Below are 17,898 nucleotides of genomic sequence, written 5' to 3' on the forward strand. Positions count from 1 at the left end.
AATTAAAAAATCAGATCATGTCATTTCCAGCAACGTGGGTGGAACTTGAAGTCATTATCTTAAGTGAAGTAAGCCAGCACAGAAAGACAAATATCATATGTCCTCACTTGTATATGGGAGCTAAAAAATGTGATCATATAGAGGTAGAGAATGGAGAGATAAAAGACTATGAAAGATGAGTGGAAGTTGAAGGGAGGCTGAAGAAAAGTGGGTTAAATGGTGCAAAAACGTACAATAAGATAGAAGGAATAAATTCAATATATGGTAGAGTAAAGTGACTGTACTTAAAATTGTATTGTACTTGGGTGGTAGACACCCTAATACCCTGACTTGGTCACTATGTATTATATACGTGTAACAAAATTTCTTGCATATGCCATAAGTTTGTATAAATAAATAAATATGATTATTTCTCATTTGAACCTCAATGAGTTTTTAATGCTTTTACCTTTTGAGTCACTGTACAATGAAACCCTAGTCCTAGAATCTCTAATTTCTTCAAGATTTGACTTAATTTTTTTTTTTTTTTTTTTTTTTTTTTTTTTTTAAATTTTTTTTTTTTATTATACTTTAGGGTTTTAGGGTACATGTGCACAATGTGCAGGTTTGTTACATATGTATCCATGTGCCATGTTGATTTCCTGAACCCATTAATTCGTCATTTAGCATTAGGTGTATCTCCTAATGCTGTCCCTCCCCCCTCCCCCCACCCCACAACAGTCCCCGGAGCGTGATGTTCCCCTTCCTGTGTCCATGAGTTCTCATTGTTCAATTCCCACCTATGAGTGAGAACATGCGGTGTTTGGTTTTTTGTCCTTGCGATAGTTTACTGAGAATGATGTTTTCCAGTTTCATCCATGTCCCTACAAAGGACACGAACTCATCATTTTTTATGGCTGCATAATATTCCATGGTGTATATGTGCCACATTTTCTTAATCCAGTCTATCGTTGTTGGACATTTGGGTTGGTTCCAACTCTTTGCTATTGTGAATAGTGCCGCAATAAACATACGTGTGCATGTGTCTTTATAGCAGCATGATTTATAGTCCTTTGGGTATATACCCAGTAATGGGATGGCTGGGTCAAATGGTATTTCTAGTTCGAGATCCCTGAGGAATCGCCACACTGACTTCCACAATGGTTGAACTAGTTTACAGTCCCACCAACAGTGTAAAAGTGTTCCTATTTCTCCACATCCTCTCCAGCACCTGTTGTTTCCTGATTTTTTAATGATGGCCATTCTAACTGGTGTGAGATGGTATCTCACTGTGGTTTTGATTTGCATTTCTCTGATGGCCAGTGATGAGGAGCATTTCTTCATGTGTTTTTTGGCTGCATAAATGTCTTCTTTTGAGAAGTGTCTGTTCATGTCCTCTGCCCACTTTTTGATGACAAAAACAAGAAATGGGGAAAGGATTCCCTATTTAATAAATGGTGCTGGGAAAACTGGCTAGCCATATGTAGAAAGCTGAAACTGGATCCCTTCCTTACACCTTATACAAAAATTAATTCAAGATGGATTAAAGACTTATATGTTAGACCTAAAACCATTAAAATCCTACAAGAAAACCTAGGCAATACCATTGAGGACATAGGCGTGGGCAAGGACTTCATGTCTAAAACACCAAAAGCAATGGCAACAAAAGCCAAAATCGACAAATGGGATCTCATTAAACTAAAGAGCTTCTGCACAGCAAAAGAAACTATCATCAGAGTGAACAGGCAACCTACACAATGGGAGAAAATTTTTGCAACCTACTCATCTGACAAAGGGCTAATATTCAGAATCTACAATGAACTCAAACAAATTTACAAGAAAAAAACAGACTTAATTTTTTTTTGACTGGTTAGCAATTTTGTATACATTTAAGCTCATTTGTTGTTGTTTGTATTTGATTTCAGGTTATTTTACATTTTTAATTTTATATTTTGAATAAGAGAACATGAATATTAATGTAGTATATGAAAAAGATACACTCAGAGAAGTCTCATTCCCTTTCCGATCCCTCCCACTCGTCTGTTCATACCACCTCTTATAGTTAAGCAGTTTCTTTAGTTTCTGGCTCTCCTTCCTATGTTCTCTTTTTTTTAAATGAACATTTGAATGTTTTTGTTTAACAATATGATCTGCAAATAACTGCACATCAGATCATAGAGACTTTCTTCACAAATTTTACAGCTGTATAGTTCTGTACTGTCTGCACATATCATGTTCATTTAACCAGTCATCTCTGGTTGGGTATTTAGATTGTTATCATGATTTGCTATTAAAATAAGGACACATTGAATAACTTTGTTTGTTTGCTAAAAAAGTATTGTTGAAAATAAAACTGTAGAGAAATTTCTCAGAGGAGAGATTATTGAGTCAAAGGGTAAAATTTATCTGGTTGTGTTAGCTATTGCCAGATTCTCCTTCTAGAGGTTGTACCGCATTGCCCATCCACCAGCAAGGTATGAGGGGCCAGTTTCCCCACAACGTTGTCTAAGAGTGTGTTGTCAAGCTTTTGAATTTTTGTGTCTGTTAGAGAATGATGTCTAAATATAGTGTTAATTTGCATTTCTTCTATAATGAAGGAGGTAGAACATCTTTTCCCATTTAAGGGTCATTTGTATATAGTTTTTGTGAACTCTCTATTCCTGGCTTTTGCATATTCCTCTATTAGGTGGTTAGGATTTTTTCCCTTCCATTTAAAAAAGTTCTTTATTAAGGAGAGTAGCTCTTTATCACTGATATGTTACAAATATTTTCTCCCAGTTTATCATTTATCTTTTAGTATTAGTTATGGTATTTTGAGCTATAGAAGATACTCTTTTCTGTTTTTATGTAGTTAAATTTGTCAAGTTTGAATCAGAGTAAGAAAGCCTTTCCTCATACCTGGGTTATAAAGGAATTTACCCCTAGTACTCATATTGTTTCTTTTTTTTTTTTTTTTTGTAATTGAGACAGAGTCTCATATGTCACCCAGGTTGGAGTGCAGTGGCGCGATGTTGACTCATTGCAATTTCTCCCTCCCGAGTTAAAGCCTTTCTCCTGCCTCAGCCTCCCGAGTAGCTGAAATTACAGATGCACGCCACAACGGCCAGCTAATTTTTGTATTTTTAGTAGAGACAAGGTTTCGCCATGTTGGCCAGGCTGGTCTCGAGCTCCTGACCTCAAGTGGTCCGCCTGCCTCAGCTTCCCAAAATGCTGGGATTACAGGTGTTAGCCACTGTACCCAGCCTCATTTTGTTTCATTTGTTTCTTTTATACTTGGAGATTACTATGGTAAATTGACCAAAAATCTTTCTAATTAAGCTAGAAAGCTGGGGCTCATTTCCATCAATTACATTTTCCTAAGAAACTGACCATTTTAGGTTTTAAAATTTTGTTAGCATATATTTGTGCCAGGTATTACTTTATTTTTATTTTTATGGATACATAGTGTGTGCATATATTTATGGGATACATGAGATATTTTAATATCGGCATGCAATGCATAATAATCACATGAAGATAAACGGGATATCCAACCCTTCAAGTGTCTTTGTGTTACAAACATTTCAATTATATTCTTGTAGTTATTTTTAAATGTACAATAAAATATTGTTGACTATAGTCACCCTGTTGTGCGATCAAATACTAAATCTCATTCTATCTAACTATATTTTTGTACCCTTTAACTATCCCCACTTCCTCTGCTACCCTTACCAGCCTCTGGTAACCATCATTCTACTCTATATATTCGTGAGTTCGGTTGTTTTAAGTTTTAGCTCCCACAACTGGGTGAGAACATGTGACGTTTGTCTTTCTGTGCCTGGCTTGTTTCACTTAATATAATGCCCTCTAGTTTTGTCCATGTCATTGCAAATGACAGGATCTCATTCCTTATTATGGTTGAATGGTACTCCATTGTATATATATAGCACATCTTCTTTACTCATTCATCTGTTGATAGACACTTAAGGTTGTTTCCAAATCTTGGCTATTTTTACTATTACTTCCTTCTTGGTACTTCTTGCTTTGTTATATATGATTTACCTCGTATTAATCTTAAGCTAGCTAGTGTTTATTTTGCTTTTTTTAAAAAATAGTCTATTTTGTACAATATTAATTTTTGCTTTTATTATTTGTTTTCTGCGTGTGTGTGTGTGTGTGTTGTCTCTAGAGATTCCTTTGTTGTTCTTTTTATAGCTTTTTAAGTTGTGAATTTACTTTTATTATTTCCATTCTCCTATGTGTATATATTATAAAATTTCCTCTGGTCACTGTTTTAATTGTATGCTACAGATTTTTTATTTAATATTTTACCTCATTCATTTTAGAAAATATGCAATTTCAGTTAACATTTCCTCTTTGGATCAAGAGTTATTTCAAGTTCTTAATTTCTAGATGAAATTTTCTTTGATCATAATTTTGATACTAACATCTACGTTTTATTGCATTATGGTCAAGATTATTGTTTGCACTATTTCTGCTTCATGGAACTTAAGAATTTTTTGTAATCTAACAATTTTGGCGAGTGTTCCTTGCATACTTGAGAAGGATGTGTATTTTCTATTATTGTAGTGTGAAATTGAAAAGAGAAAGATGGATGGAAAGAAAAGGAGTAAGAGCCAAAAGATCTGCCTAATTATGATATTTAGTTCTTTCATATCTGTAATTTTGTCAACTTTATCTGTCTTAGACTGAAAATAGTCAAAGTGCTTCTTATTAGTGTATTTTTCCTCACAGCTCCTGTAGTTACTGTTTTGTGAAGGTGGTTTATATTATTTGGTACACAAATATTGATAACTGTTGTAGAGAACTATGAATTGTGACCTTTATTGTTATAAAGTGGGATTCCTTGTCATATTTAATGCTTTTGACTTGAATTCTTCCGTCTAATAGGAAGACTGTAAACTCTATTTTATTTTTCTTGTCAGGCCTATCTTTGCCCAAACTTTATTTTTAGCTCTCTGAGTCACTTTCTTTAAATGTGTGTCATCTTTACAGGATGGAGTCAGGTTTTTCTTTATAAGCCAGATAGAAAATTTTAATAAGAAAGATAAATTACATTCAATTCTATGTTTGGTTTTAACTCTATCATATTTTATTTATTGCCCATATTATAATATGACTATTTATTTCTCTATGTGGCCTACTTTATTCTTTTTTATTTATTTTGGTATTTAGGACGGTTTTTATTTGTGTTCTAATGTTTGTCTTTGTACTGATAACTTCTATAAGTCCCTGGTATTTAGGATGGTTTTTAATTGTGTTCTAATGTTTGTCTTTGTACTGATAACTTTTATAGGGCCATTATTCAATTGTCAATTTTAAATAATATTCATTGACTCTCACCTGTTGCCTAAGTAATAGTACGTGAGCTTATTGGCTATTGTACTTTTTTCCCTCTCCTCTCTTTTTTAATTATATTACTTCTATATTGTCTAAATATAAGGCATTTACATATTATTCTTCTATCTTTGTCCCCACCTTTGATATAAGCTTAGATCTACAATTAAATGTGTTGAATGATTACCATTAGTCCTTTCCTCAAATTATCTCTTGGTCGAAGTAGCTTGGTTTAATTAAGTAGGTATGTGTCAGGAAGGGATCTTGGGTAGAATAAACTGTTTATATGGTGGGGTGTGTGTGTGTGTGTGTGTTTGCACAATGAATACTTGAAGTGCAATTTGGCTGGATATAAAATTCTTAGCTCACACTTTCTTTGCGAGTCTTTAAAATGCTGCTTCACTGTTTTCTGGATGTGTTCGTTCTTCCTGAGATTTAATGTTAATTTGATTTTTTCATTGTAAGGAGCTTATCTTTTAGCCATGTTTTCTCTACCTTTTAAAGTCTAATGTCTTACTGGTATGTATTTTGGAATTGACTGGGGACAATATTTCCAGCTACATGGTAACCCTTTTCAATATATAAATATAGTTATTTTATTTCTGGAAATTTTTCTTGGATCACAGTTTTATGTATTAGTTCTATTATATTTTCTTCTTCTTCGTGTATTCCAATTATGCATATGCTGGATTATCTCTGCCTACCTTCTATATTATTGACCTCTCTGATTCTTTTTACCTTTTTGTTTATTTCATTTACATTCTCTTGGCTACTGTCATGGCTTTCCACAATAGTCCTTATATTTTCAGTTCACTCTATATTCTCTTTGGCAGTTTGTAATTTGGTCATTTCAGATTTTTTTAAATTTTATTTCATCATTTTTGTCAACTATCTTTTACTATCTGTCTGTTCTTTGTTCAAAGCTTTTAAATATGTGATTCAAAGTGGTGTTTTTATTTATAAGTATTTGTTTCAAAATATCTCTAGGTTTTATTACAACTTTCTTGTTTGCAATTTTGTTTTTGTTTTCTCTTCAGAGAAATTTTCATTAGCTGAAATGTTTTGGCTATCGTTTTCTGATTATTTTCTTACAGTAACTTTCTGTAAATAGTCTGCTGTTTTTTTTGTTTGCTTAGTTTGAAATTTCTTTTGTTCCTAGACCAGCAGTAACAGTTTCATGTAAGCAAAAGTAAAGGACTTGGTGGATTACTACATTTTTTAGTTCATGAGCACCCCTTTCTGTTGCTTTCATGAAGTACAGATTCCTCAGTGGATGCCTTTTTTATTTTTATTTTTTATTTTTATTTATTCTCTTTTGCAGAGTAGTTGGTGTGTCTTATGAACTTATCTGCAGATACTTGATATTCACCTCATACTTTTTTCCTTCATAGCCAAGTCTCCAAGGAACATCCCCCTCTCCCACTAACATCATCCCCCTCTTCTTCAGAAGCTGGGCCTTCCCAAGACTGTTATTCTGCTCACTGTCAAACCCCTTTCTTTCAATTCTTCATAGTTGTGTTCTAATCAAGCAGGTTTGCTAGAAACATTTTTTCACTCAGGATGGGAATTTACCTTTCTGAGCATTATTTTTTCTGTTTTCCCACCTTACCTCACACCTGCTTCACCCTACCCTCCTTTCTGCACAGTCTCCACTCTGGCACGGGCTGGCTGCACTGGATTGGAGCATTCACATCCCTACTTATATATAACTTTTGGAGTTCATAGTATTTTGTTTCTCCTCATAATGTTGTAGGTATAGGTTATGGGTGGCTTTATTTCTCTCTTAGTAGATATTTACTGTTTTTAAGGGGTAAGTAGAGAGGTTAAAATCTATATGTCAGCCTTTACACTATAAGAGTCCAGGATGTTTACATAAGCATTTTCAAATGGATAATGATGATGATAAATAGTTGGATGGGTAGATTAACACAGGCTTATAGAAGTTAAAACTGGAGATGCATATTTTGAAGTCCTCCATATACAGTTGCTTCCGAAATCTTTCTTTGTAGCCAGCCCTTTCTACAGAGTACTAGAAATATAAAGACAAAGACCTACTAGGTTCATCATGTTTTGACCTTGTAATGCCGCTTGCAAACTTAAACCAAAGATGACTCTTGCTAAGTCTTTACCAGACAACATCCTTTATAGTGCCATGCTTTTCTGCCACCACTTCTTGTCACCATCTCAAATACATAGATGTCATAGTTAAGTTAGTGTTGCAAAAGTTCACGGCTTTTCTCCAGATAGTAAAGAGCCCCTGAATCCCCAAAATACTATTGACTACATATTTTTTCATACATCAATAGCTGCCAAGAAAATTGTATCCATTTTCTATTAAATTTGGTAAGATACATTAATGAATAAATTTATTTGAAATTTTCTCTGCAATCACATCTTTCATCAACAACCAGCCCATAAAATCATGGTCAGTATTTTACTTTTTTATTATAATATGGTGGAATTAAGTACTCAGGTTGACTCCACTTGATAATATGAATTAAATATCATCACCATAGAATACAGCTCAGCTACTTTTTCTTTCCACTGTAAAATAGTAAATCTCCTATACCCAGAGTTCATAAATAAAGACTTCATAGCCTACATTTCCATGATATTGACTGGGTTTGTGCTCCCATGTAGGCAATATCTGAGGAAGATGAAAGAGAGTGGAATATAAAGGAGCAACATTTTCTATGTTCAGTTTTAGGTTTTTTAGTTTGTTCTTTGGTTTTGGTTTATTTGTCTATTTTCCTGACTGAATGGAATAAAGATTTCTGGTAAAAAGGAGCAAACTGGAATCTTGATACATGGAAAAAGGTCTGAAAGGTTATGCCCCCAGCTTTACCTGCATATAAGGTAATGGGACTGTGGTTAGCTTTCATTAATGTATGGATTTAGCTTAAAAAAAAAAGAATATATTCAGGATTTACTTTTATAGTATCGAATGCATTTTTGAATAAAGGAAAAAAGAGACAAAGATATAATACCATTTGTTAGCAAAAAGTCATCTATTCTATATTTTATCCTTGTACAATGATCTTTCTCTTCCTCGTTTTTCTTGTTAACTCTAAAAACATATTTCATATTTTAAACTCGCTTATATTAAGGATTCCTCAAACTCTAAAGACCATCTAGGAGCAAAAGCTGTATAACTTTTATAGGAAAATTTAGTTATATTCCCCAGTTTGTATACAAGTATACAGCAAAAATCTAAAATATTAGAGGAAAAGATTTTGTAATAATTAGCTATTACCATATAATACACTATACACTACATTACTTAACCTATGGAAATGTTTTATGTTCCTTATTTTCTTTCGTACAGTCATTACCTCTAAAACAATCAAACAAGAACCTCAAATTTTGTTTTTTTAAAAAAAGGCTAGTCAATATAAAATAATATAGGATTGAAGGATATGGTTTCTGGTTTTTAGTTTCTGCCTCTGTCTCTAATATCTTAGTACATTGCATGATTCCTAAATTGGGCTGCCTTTCTGGAAAAGGTGGCCCATTCTGGTCTTCCCACCAGAACGGACCTCCATACAACCTTACATGAATTTGCACAACCAATGCTTGTTGTGGCCCATACAAGACACTGCCTCCCAAGAAAGGAACAATGCTTGACTCTAGATCCTGTCTAGCACTCCTGTTACTGAATCTGTGACTTCTAGGACCCAGGATGCAGCTGCATTTGAACATGAATGTTGTATTTACCCAGTTTTTCTAGGGAGCAGAAAGACAATAGAAAAAAATAAATAAAAGGTAAGATAGCAAAATTAAAAGTCAGTCTCTTGAATATAGCTATTGAAAGACATCAATACAAGGCTGGGAATGGTGGTGCACCCCTGTAATCCCAGCACTTTGGGAGGCCAAGGCAGGTGGATCACCTGAGGTCAGGAGTTGGAGACCAGCCTTGCCAACATGGTGCAACCCCATCTCTACTAAAAATACAAAAAAAATAGCCAAGTGTAGTGGTGCACGCTTGTAATCCCAGCCACTCAGGAGGCTAAGGCACAAGAATTGCTTGAACCCAGGAGGTGAAGGTTGCAGTGAGCCGGGATTGTGCCACTGTCCTCCAGCCTGGGTGACAGAGCAAGACTGTCTCAAAAAAAAAAAAAAAAAAAAACACAATATAAAAGAAGAATATAAGTGCAAAAATTCTACATTCTCATTTTATTTAAATTTCAGTTCTACCAAAATGAATCCAGTGTTCTATGTATCTGATTTCACATTAATAAGGTGTGACCATGATACCAAAACCTGGCAAGACACAATGAAAAAAGAAAGCTACAGGCCAATATCCCTGACGAACATAGATGCAAAAATCCTCAACAAAATACTAGCAAACCAACTTCAAGTTCTCAAAAGCAATTGCAACAAAAACAAAAATTGGCAAGTGGGACCCAGTTAAACTAAAGAGCTTCTGCACAGCAAAGGAAACTATCAACAGAGTAAAAAGATCTACAGAATGGGAGAAAATATTTGCAAACTATTTATCTGACAAAAATCTAATATCCAAAATCCATAAGAAACTTAATTGAACAAGCAAAAAACAAATTATTTAAAAATGGGCAAAAGACATGAACAGACACCCCACAAAAGAAGACATACATGCGACCAACAAACATATAAAGATATTCCATATCACTAATCATCAGAGAAACACAACTCAAACCACAAAAGGATTCCATCCTACACCAGTCAGAATGGCTATTAATAAAAAGTCAGAAAACAACAGATGTTGGTGAAGCTGCAGAGAAAGGGGAACACTTATATGGAAAGCAATTTGACAGTTTCTCGAAGAACTTGAAATAGAACTACTAGGTGAGTAAGCAATCCTGTTACAGGGTATACATCCAAAAGAAAACAAATCATTTTACCAAAAGACACATGCACTCACATATTTTTGCTGTAGCACTTTTTACAATAGCAGAGACATGGAATCAACCTAGGTGCCCAACAATGGTGGATTGGATAAAGAAAATGTGGTACATATGCACCATGGAATACTATGCAGCCACACAAAATAACAAAATCATGTCCTTTGCAGCAATATGGATGCAGCTGGAGGCCATTATCCTAAGCAAATTAATGCAGGAAAAGAAATTCAAATATTGCATGTTCTCACTTATAAGTGTTTTGGATACTCATGAACATAAAGATGGCAACAATAGACACTTGGGACTACTAGAAGCTGAAGGGAAGGAGGGGGAAAACAGTTGAAAAACTGTTGTGTACTACTATGCTCAGTACCTGGGTGATAGGATCATTCATACCCCAAACCTCAGCATCTTGAAATATACCCAGATAAGACACCTGCACGTGTACCCCACTGAAACTAAAGTAAAAGTTGGAAAGAAAAGGTTTTTAAAATAAAGTGTGAGTAGGAGCCCTCTAATCAGTAGTAAGAGTAAGTGACCTAGATTTTTCTGTGTTTTCATTTTGAAGCTATTTTAGACTTCTAAAAAAATTACAAAAATAGTACAAAGTGGCTCCATGTAACTCCCACTTAGCTGCCCCTAACATTTACATCTTTCATACGTACATTGAACCCAGGAAATTAACATCCATATAAACTATTAACTAATCTACAAATCTCATGTGAATTTTGCCAGTTGCTCCACTAATGTCCTTCTTCTGGTTCAAGATCCAATTCATTATCCCACAACGCATTTAGTCATCATGTCTCCCCACTCTCCTTCACTCTGTGATAATATCCCAGTCAGTTTTTCTCTTTCATGACCTCGACCCTTTCTAAGCGCACTTGTCAGTTATTTTATTGAATGTCCCTCCACTTGAGTTTGTCATATGTTTCTCATGATCAAAATGGCACTCCTGGCCAGGCACAGTGGTGCGCACTGTGGTTCTAGCTACTCAGAAGGCTGAGGGGAGAGGATTGCTTGAGCCCAGAAGTTTGAGTTCAGCTTGGACAACACAATGGAACCCTGACTGTTAAAAAAAATACACACACATAATGTGATTTATTTTTGACAAGTATACTACATAGGTAAAGCTGTGCCCTTCTCAGTGCACAATATCCAAATGTGGGTATCTTCTTACCGAGCTAGCATAAAAGGGTCTCTGTTTTCTGTAATGAAAGTGTAGCTGACTAAAAATTACGTAAATAAATGAAATAATATTTGGGAAGCACAATTAAATTTTTAAAATATAGCATGCTGACTATGCCAGAATCCAGGCAAAGCTAGGTGCATGTTTAATCTTTTGTTGTTATTCCAGTTTTACAAGCTGATATGATTGACTACAAATTAATCTAGACTTTTTCAGGGTGGGAATATTTAATCACTGAATTTGCTCCATGGTTCCATGGCCTGAAGAAAATCTCAATTAAAACAGTTCTTAATGCAGCATGAACCTTGCTGATCTCAAGTGTTTATTTTTTCCTGTTGCATCGTGTATGTTATTCTCCATCAGTGTGACCTTAATCATCCACAGATTTGTCAGGTATTGTTGAATACAGTATTCTAAGTAACCTAGGACCCAAAAGCTCCAAGCTACATGCTTGCCTGATTGGACAAATAGTGCAATGTTGGAAATTCTTTTTCTCATCTGTTAGCTTAAAGAAGCAGCAGTTGTTTTGTTTTTTTTAAACTAATCCAAGTCCAAATAGCTTAATTTTCACAGTGAAAGATAATTCTTAACTTTTTCATTTTTCATCATCTAGATGTGTACCCTTCAGTGTATAATGTTAAAAAGTTTATTTTATGACTTGTTTTTTTTTACAAGTGAAGAAAAACTTGTGAAAATTGTGTTTTTTCGTTAGCATACTAGCTTAAATCTTTGTTTTTGAAGCAAACTGTCATTAAAAGAATACACACAAACACACATGTGCCAACACATACACACAGGTACACATTCATATACACACATACATACAAGTACCTTTTTAAACATTAGTTGTATATTTTTACATCTATTCTGCTACAAATGAAGCAATGCATGTATCTGTTATTGGTTTCTTGTAAGGTTCTTCCATCAATTCCTTGAACATATTTAAAATGAAACAAATGATGCTCTTTCTAACAGAAAGTTAGAACTAATGTATAATTTTGCCTCAAATTGTGAGTCTAAGACTTCTAAGAGTTCTTAAAACACAAATGTGTATGACATACAATTTTGTTTCAGCAGGAAATAATAGTTTACTTTGGAAATATGAAACAACCAAGCGAACAGACAAAACATATTGGTATCTTATAAAAAGTAAAGCAGATTCTCCCTAAATTCTGATGAGGACTGCATGATGACAAGTGGGAAAGTATAATATATAATAAATTGTACCCAGGAAATTTGGCATTGTAAATCTGACAAAGAAAAGAATCAATGTACTCTGCCCTTCTGGGATACATTGCTTAGAACTAGTAATTTACTCAGATTAAAATGAAAGAATGATTTACTTTTAAAAGATAATTATACAAACTTTGACCATGAAATGCTTTCATATGGCATTGGCATTAAGAAGTAGGGCTGTATTCATAAGTTAACTACATTAGGCTTTTACTCTTTATGTTTATTGAACATGATTGTTTTATATATTGTTGCATTCATAAGATGATGTTAAACCTGTTATAAATACATATCCATGTATCGAACCATATTAATAAATTAATAATAAATATCCATAATATTAATTGCTGTCCTCTGTATATTCTTTTACTTCTGGATGAGCTGCTTATAAAAAAGGGTTCTGGATGAGCTGTTTATAAAAGGCACTCAATAGATACTTGTCAAATGAATTCCTTTTTACTAGATGAATTTGCCAATAGCTTGGGGGATTTGGTGAAAACCATCTGGATAGTTATTCTCCTTAATCTAAATTAAGTGGTGTTTATGCCTTGTTAAACAGAGTTTCTGAATTGGTATTTAAATTGGGTAAGCTTACTGGAACCAGAGTACAGAGTTTTTGAGTCCTGCGTTGCTGGCATGATACAATGTACCGAGAAAATCCATCAGTACTCAAACAACAAACAATACTCAGTAAAGGTTTACTCTTATTATCCCTCTGAAAGAAAGATTTCTTAAGGTACTCTAAAATTTGGTGTTGTAAGTTTAAATTATCCTTCTTAGTATGAATCATATCTTTGGCTGCAGAAATACTCATATGTTCGATTATAAACTGCTTTCCCCAACTCTACTTAGAGTGTTATGAAAGAGAAAGCATTTGCACTGTGTTAACTTTCTAAAATTGCAGAAATTCTAAATTCTAAAACATGTATGTTCCTAAAAGTTTTGGGTGAGGAATTGTGGATCTGAATTTAATTTGATGGTACAGAGAAACAAAATCACTCATACACTCTCGGTGAGATTATAAATTAGTACTTTTTTGTGAGTTGGGAAGGTAGAAATCTGGTAATATATGTCAGAAACAATAAAAGGATGCATGCCCTTTGATCCAAAATTTCACATCTAGAAGTTTTTCAATACTATATTATAGAAAAATGGTAAAAGATTTACATTTTAGTAAGTCCAATACAGATGACACATGACAGGTAAAAACTGGAAAGTCCCAAATATTCAATAATAGAAAAATGATGAATTACACAGCTTCTAGCCATGCTGCCAACTACGGTTGCCACCTTAAAAATGATATTGTGCAATTACACACATTCACATTGAATGACATCCTTGATATTCTGTTAAGTAGAAATATAAGGCTATAAAAGTAATATGCACTGTATGTGGTAATTTCTTTTAAAAGTATTTGCGCACATATGCATAGAAAATTATTTGAAGGATATTCACCAAAATATTAACAGTGGTTATTTCTGGGTGGCAGGATTTCAGGTAATTCCAGTTTTCTTTTGATAACTGTGCTTTGTCTACAGTGATATGTATTATTGCTATAATAAAACTTTTAAACTTCACTGAAATATATTTAGACTTGTCAATATATCTTAGGTTTCAATTTCTATATATGTAAAAATTCATATCTATCAAGAAAAATACAGTATTCTTCATATTTGTAGGCGTTAATAATTATAAAACCTTGGTGTATTTGGAAAACAATATTATGAAGCAAAGCCTAGTTTTCAGACAGCATGTTTTTGCCTGTAATAGGATTTATATTATTGTTGATTTCTTTTAATGTGTATATGTGTGAATTAAAATTAGCTATGGAGAATTGAAAATATGAACTATATTATCAAGGAAAGCATGTTCACAATTTTAGACCTTATTCTTAAAATATGCCCAAAGAGTGTATTGGCAGCATTCAAATTCTGACCCATGTGGAGTAACAGCAAGCCTACCATCTCAAATAGTGGGATATCAATTGAGAATTTATAATGTCTTTGTTTCAGTCATCAGAAACAATTTTCTATCCTCAGAAATATATTTTGAAAATGTGGTCTTTGTCCTGAAATGCTCCTTTAGCAATACAAATAAATAAGAGAAACATACGCACTTTCAGGAAAGCGATTTGCCTTCTATATTGCACTAAATGGTGATAACATGATGATATGCCATCCTACTATTTGGCATGAGACAAATGGCTAGACCCAGCAGTGTATCTGCAGAGAAGAGAGCTCTGTGTTTTAACTGCCAATTTTCAAGTCAGTGCCTCTTATAGTTTCTATAATATGTTCTGAAATTTGTTGCTGACTCTGAATGCTTTGTGCCACTTTGGTAGACCATTTCTGCAATCCATGAACAATTAAATTATATTACTTTTTATTAGAAATTGTGGTATCTGTTCTTTATTTACTGAAAGAAATAACTCTTTATTTTTCAGAGCTTCCATATGGCTGGGAAAAAATCGATGATCCCATTTATGGCACTTATTATGTTGAGTAAGTCTCTAAGTGTGATATTAACTTGTTATTAATATGTTGTGAAATTATGTTAGTATTTTATTTATTGAGGATGTGTGGCTTACAGCCCCTTCATTTCCCTTTCATCTTACTTTGAAGTATCCACCAAGACTAGCAGCATTAGCTAGCTGTTTCTTTCCTCTCCAGCTGGCTAATTTGTCATTCCTTTCCTTTGACTCAACGATTCTAAAACACCAATTGAAAAAGTGTGTTTCACACTGTCCTCTAAATGAGTGATAATTAAAGATATCAAAGTAAACGCCTTTCATTTTGCAATCAAAATGTTGGGAGCTGACTGGCTGTGCAAACGAGATGTTCTATTAAAACAGATTTCGAAGTCAATTGAATGAATCAGCCATATTTTTTAGTTGAAAAATAAAAATTTAGATTTTTTTTCTTTTTTGGGACCTCATTCCAAATCAACAATATTCTTTCAGTACACTGGACTTTTATGTTACCTATTGGAGGTTACATTGCAATAATTTGTAATGGTATGAATTATACCCCCATGCATCCTTTTATTCAGAACAAATAAACTATTCAGGGTTAAATTATATACACATATTTTTCCTGGAAAATCAAGTAATATTCATAATTTTCAAAAGTTAAATATGTGATTTATTTTTCTAGAACTCTCTCTTCAAATAGACGATTGTTTTTCATTCCTATCTATTGTATAATGTTCCTAAAGTTATTTGGGTGAATAATAAAGCCTACATATTCCTTATGGGAAACACTACCCAAGAAATCCAGAGGTTGAAAAACAAAAGATCTTGTTCATCAAGATCCTACTTTGTTTTTTCCAACCACATTCTGTTTAATAATTACAGATGGTCAAGAGTTACAGGTTGGCTTTAGTGCTAAATTGTTTTTGTAACAATATTCAAAAACGGTTACTAAGCTTTTATTAGGTGTCATGCCCTTCTTGGCACTGGAAATGTACAGATAAGTAAAATCTGTGTGCTCTCTGCCCTTGAGTATCTCCCTCAGGAGCACTTGTCTTAACTACTTTCACCTATCATTTTCGTTTGGAAAAGCCCCAATTTTGGCTCCACAGTCATTTCCAGATTCACAGTCAAGGTGAATTCAGCTCATTTTCCACATGCAATCTTCTAGCCTAGTATCTAATGTATGGTGTCACATGGACACTGAACAGATACAAAAAAGTAAGATAAATACATAGAGGTATCTCTAACTGCAAAAATAAAGGGACATCATTTATAAATAGTTATAAGGCCTCTGTGTCCCACTAGATTGCTGATGAATTAAAGTACCTATATATTTTAAATAACATAGTTACAGTCCCTAAATAAATATAACACTAAATGTTTCAAATACATGCTAGCTTGTCTTAATTCACTGAATCAAACTGTACTGTGTCTAAGCCTACTACATCAGATATTCAAGGAAATTCCACGTAAGGAAAGAGAACTGAGTGTGAGGCATATCAGATCTTATCTTTAGTATATTTCCTCACAGAATCATTGAAAAAGAACCATTCCTTAGTCCATATGTTGGCAAAATCCATAAAAACCCAGATAGCAAATATTTGGGGTAGAAGACAATATGGCCTCCGTTATAACTCCTTAGCTCTGCTGTTGCAGCCTGAAAGCAACCATCAGCAACATCAGCTACATTCCAATAAAACTTTATTTACAAAAACAGGCAGCTGGTCAAATTTTGCCTGCAGGTCATAGTTTGCTGGCCCCTGCCCTATTTTAATTCTTCAGATTGTTTTTTCATATCTTCAACTCCTTTCAAGCTAACTTCCAGTGCAGGAAAGGATTTAACTAAAACCTTTCTTCTCTGTCCTAATCATCTAACAGAGAGGCAAGACACCGCTATGTCAGAAAGCTATGCTTCTTCCCTTCTTGATCATTGAGATGTGTGTTCTGCAAGTGAAGATCTGCTGCTGGTAGATCCTTTAGAATTAATTATGAAATTGGACACTGGCTGTAACCCTAAACAAAAATTTTTCTTATCTTTATACTTCAAATGTTTTTTGTGTCTGTTTTGCCTACATTATACTTCTGTGTACATTTCTCCACTTCATTTTCCATGTAACACAGCCATAGTCAGAGAATTATATAGAATTTAGTCAGTCATGTGTTCTATAATTAGATCAGGCTGACATGTTTAATAGTTTTAGATTTTAAATGATTGGGAGGTTGTATATACTGGTCACAGTGGGTCAAAATAGTTTAATTTCCTTCCCGTTACATTCAGTTCTATTATTTGTCATGGTCTTGTCCCCATTACATGATTTTACAGAGTTGACCAGTGTCAGTAATTAGGTGAGTGGGTGTAGCAGGCCACACAGAAAACTGAGACAAATAAACAGATAATTCAGACTTAAAGACAATGTTAAGTAGAATATTATCCCAATATTTATTGGAAACATCCTCTTGAAAAACTTCATAAACATAATTAAAATAGCTGTTATTGTATATGATGTATATATTACTTGAAATGGGAGATATCTTCCATCATCCCAAAAAAACTTGTCAAATATTTTAATTGGAATACACTCATTTACATGGTTTGTTTTAATTCTGTATCTCATCTCTATTGCACTATTATTTTCACAAGGTATATATTGGTTCTGAATAGTAGCCTTGTTTATGGAAACTATAAGAATACATATGTAAACATAGAGGTTATTCATCACTTTCAGTATGTAGAGTGTTTTTGTTGGAAGAAGAAAGTCAACTAATTTCTTACCATAAAAGATTAGTAAATGTCTAGTCTAAGTTGCTAT

General features: G+C 33.8%; 1 protein-coding gene across 11 annotated transcripts in view; it reads left to right on the forward strand.

Annotated features, from left to right (window-relative positions):
• Positions 1–17,898, forward strand: part of MAGI2 (membrane associated guanylate kinase, WW and PDZ domain containing 2) — a 1,470,566-nt gene that overhangs the window by 1,084,485 nt on the left and 368,183 nt on the right. For all 11 annotated transcript variants that reach the window (XM_055283428.2, XM_055283421.2, XM_055283424.2 and 8 more), the window contains one exon: positions 15,062–15,119. In XM_055283428.2, coding sequence (XP_055139403.1) covers positions 15,062–15,119 — 58 coding nt within the window. The remainder of the gene's footprint in view (positions 1–15,061; positions 15,120–17,898) is intronic.

The sequence above is a fragment of the Symphalangus syndactylus genome, chromosome 6 (genome assembly GCF_028878055.3).
Source record: "Symphalangus syndactylus isolate Jambi chromosome 6, NHGRI_mSymSyn1-v2.1_pri, whole genome shotgun sequence".
Classification (NCBI taxonomy): Eukaryota; Metazoa; Chordata; class Mammalia; order Primates; family Hylobatidae; genus Symphalangus; species Symphalangus syndactylus.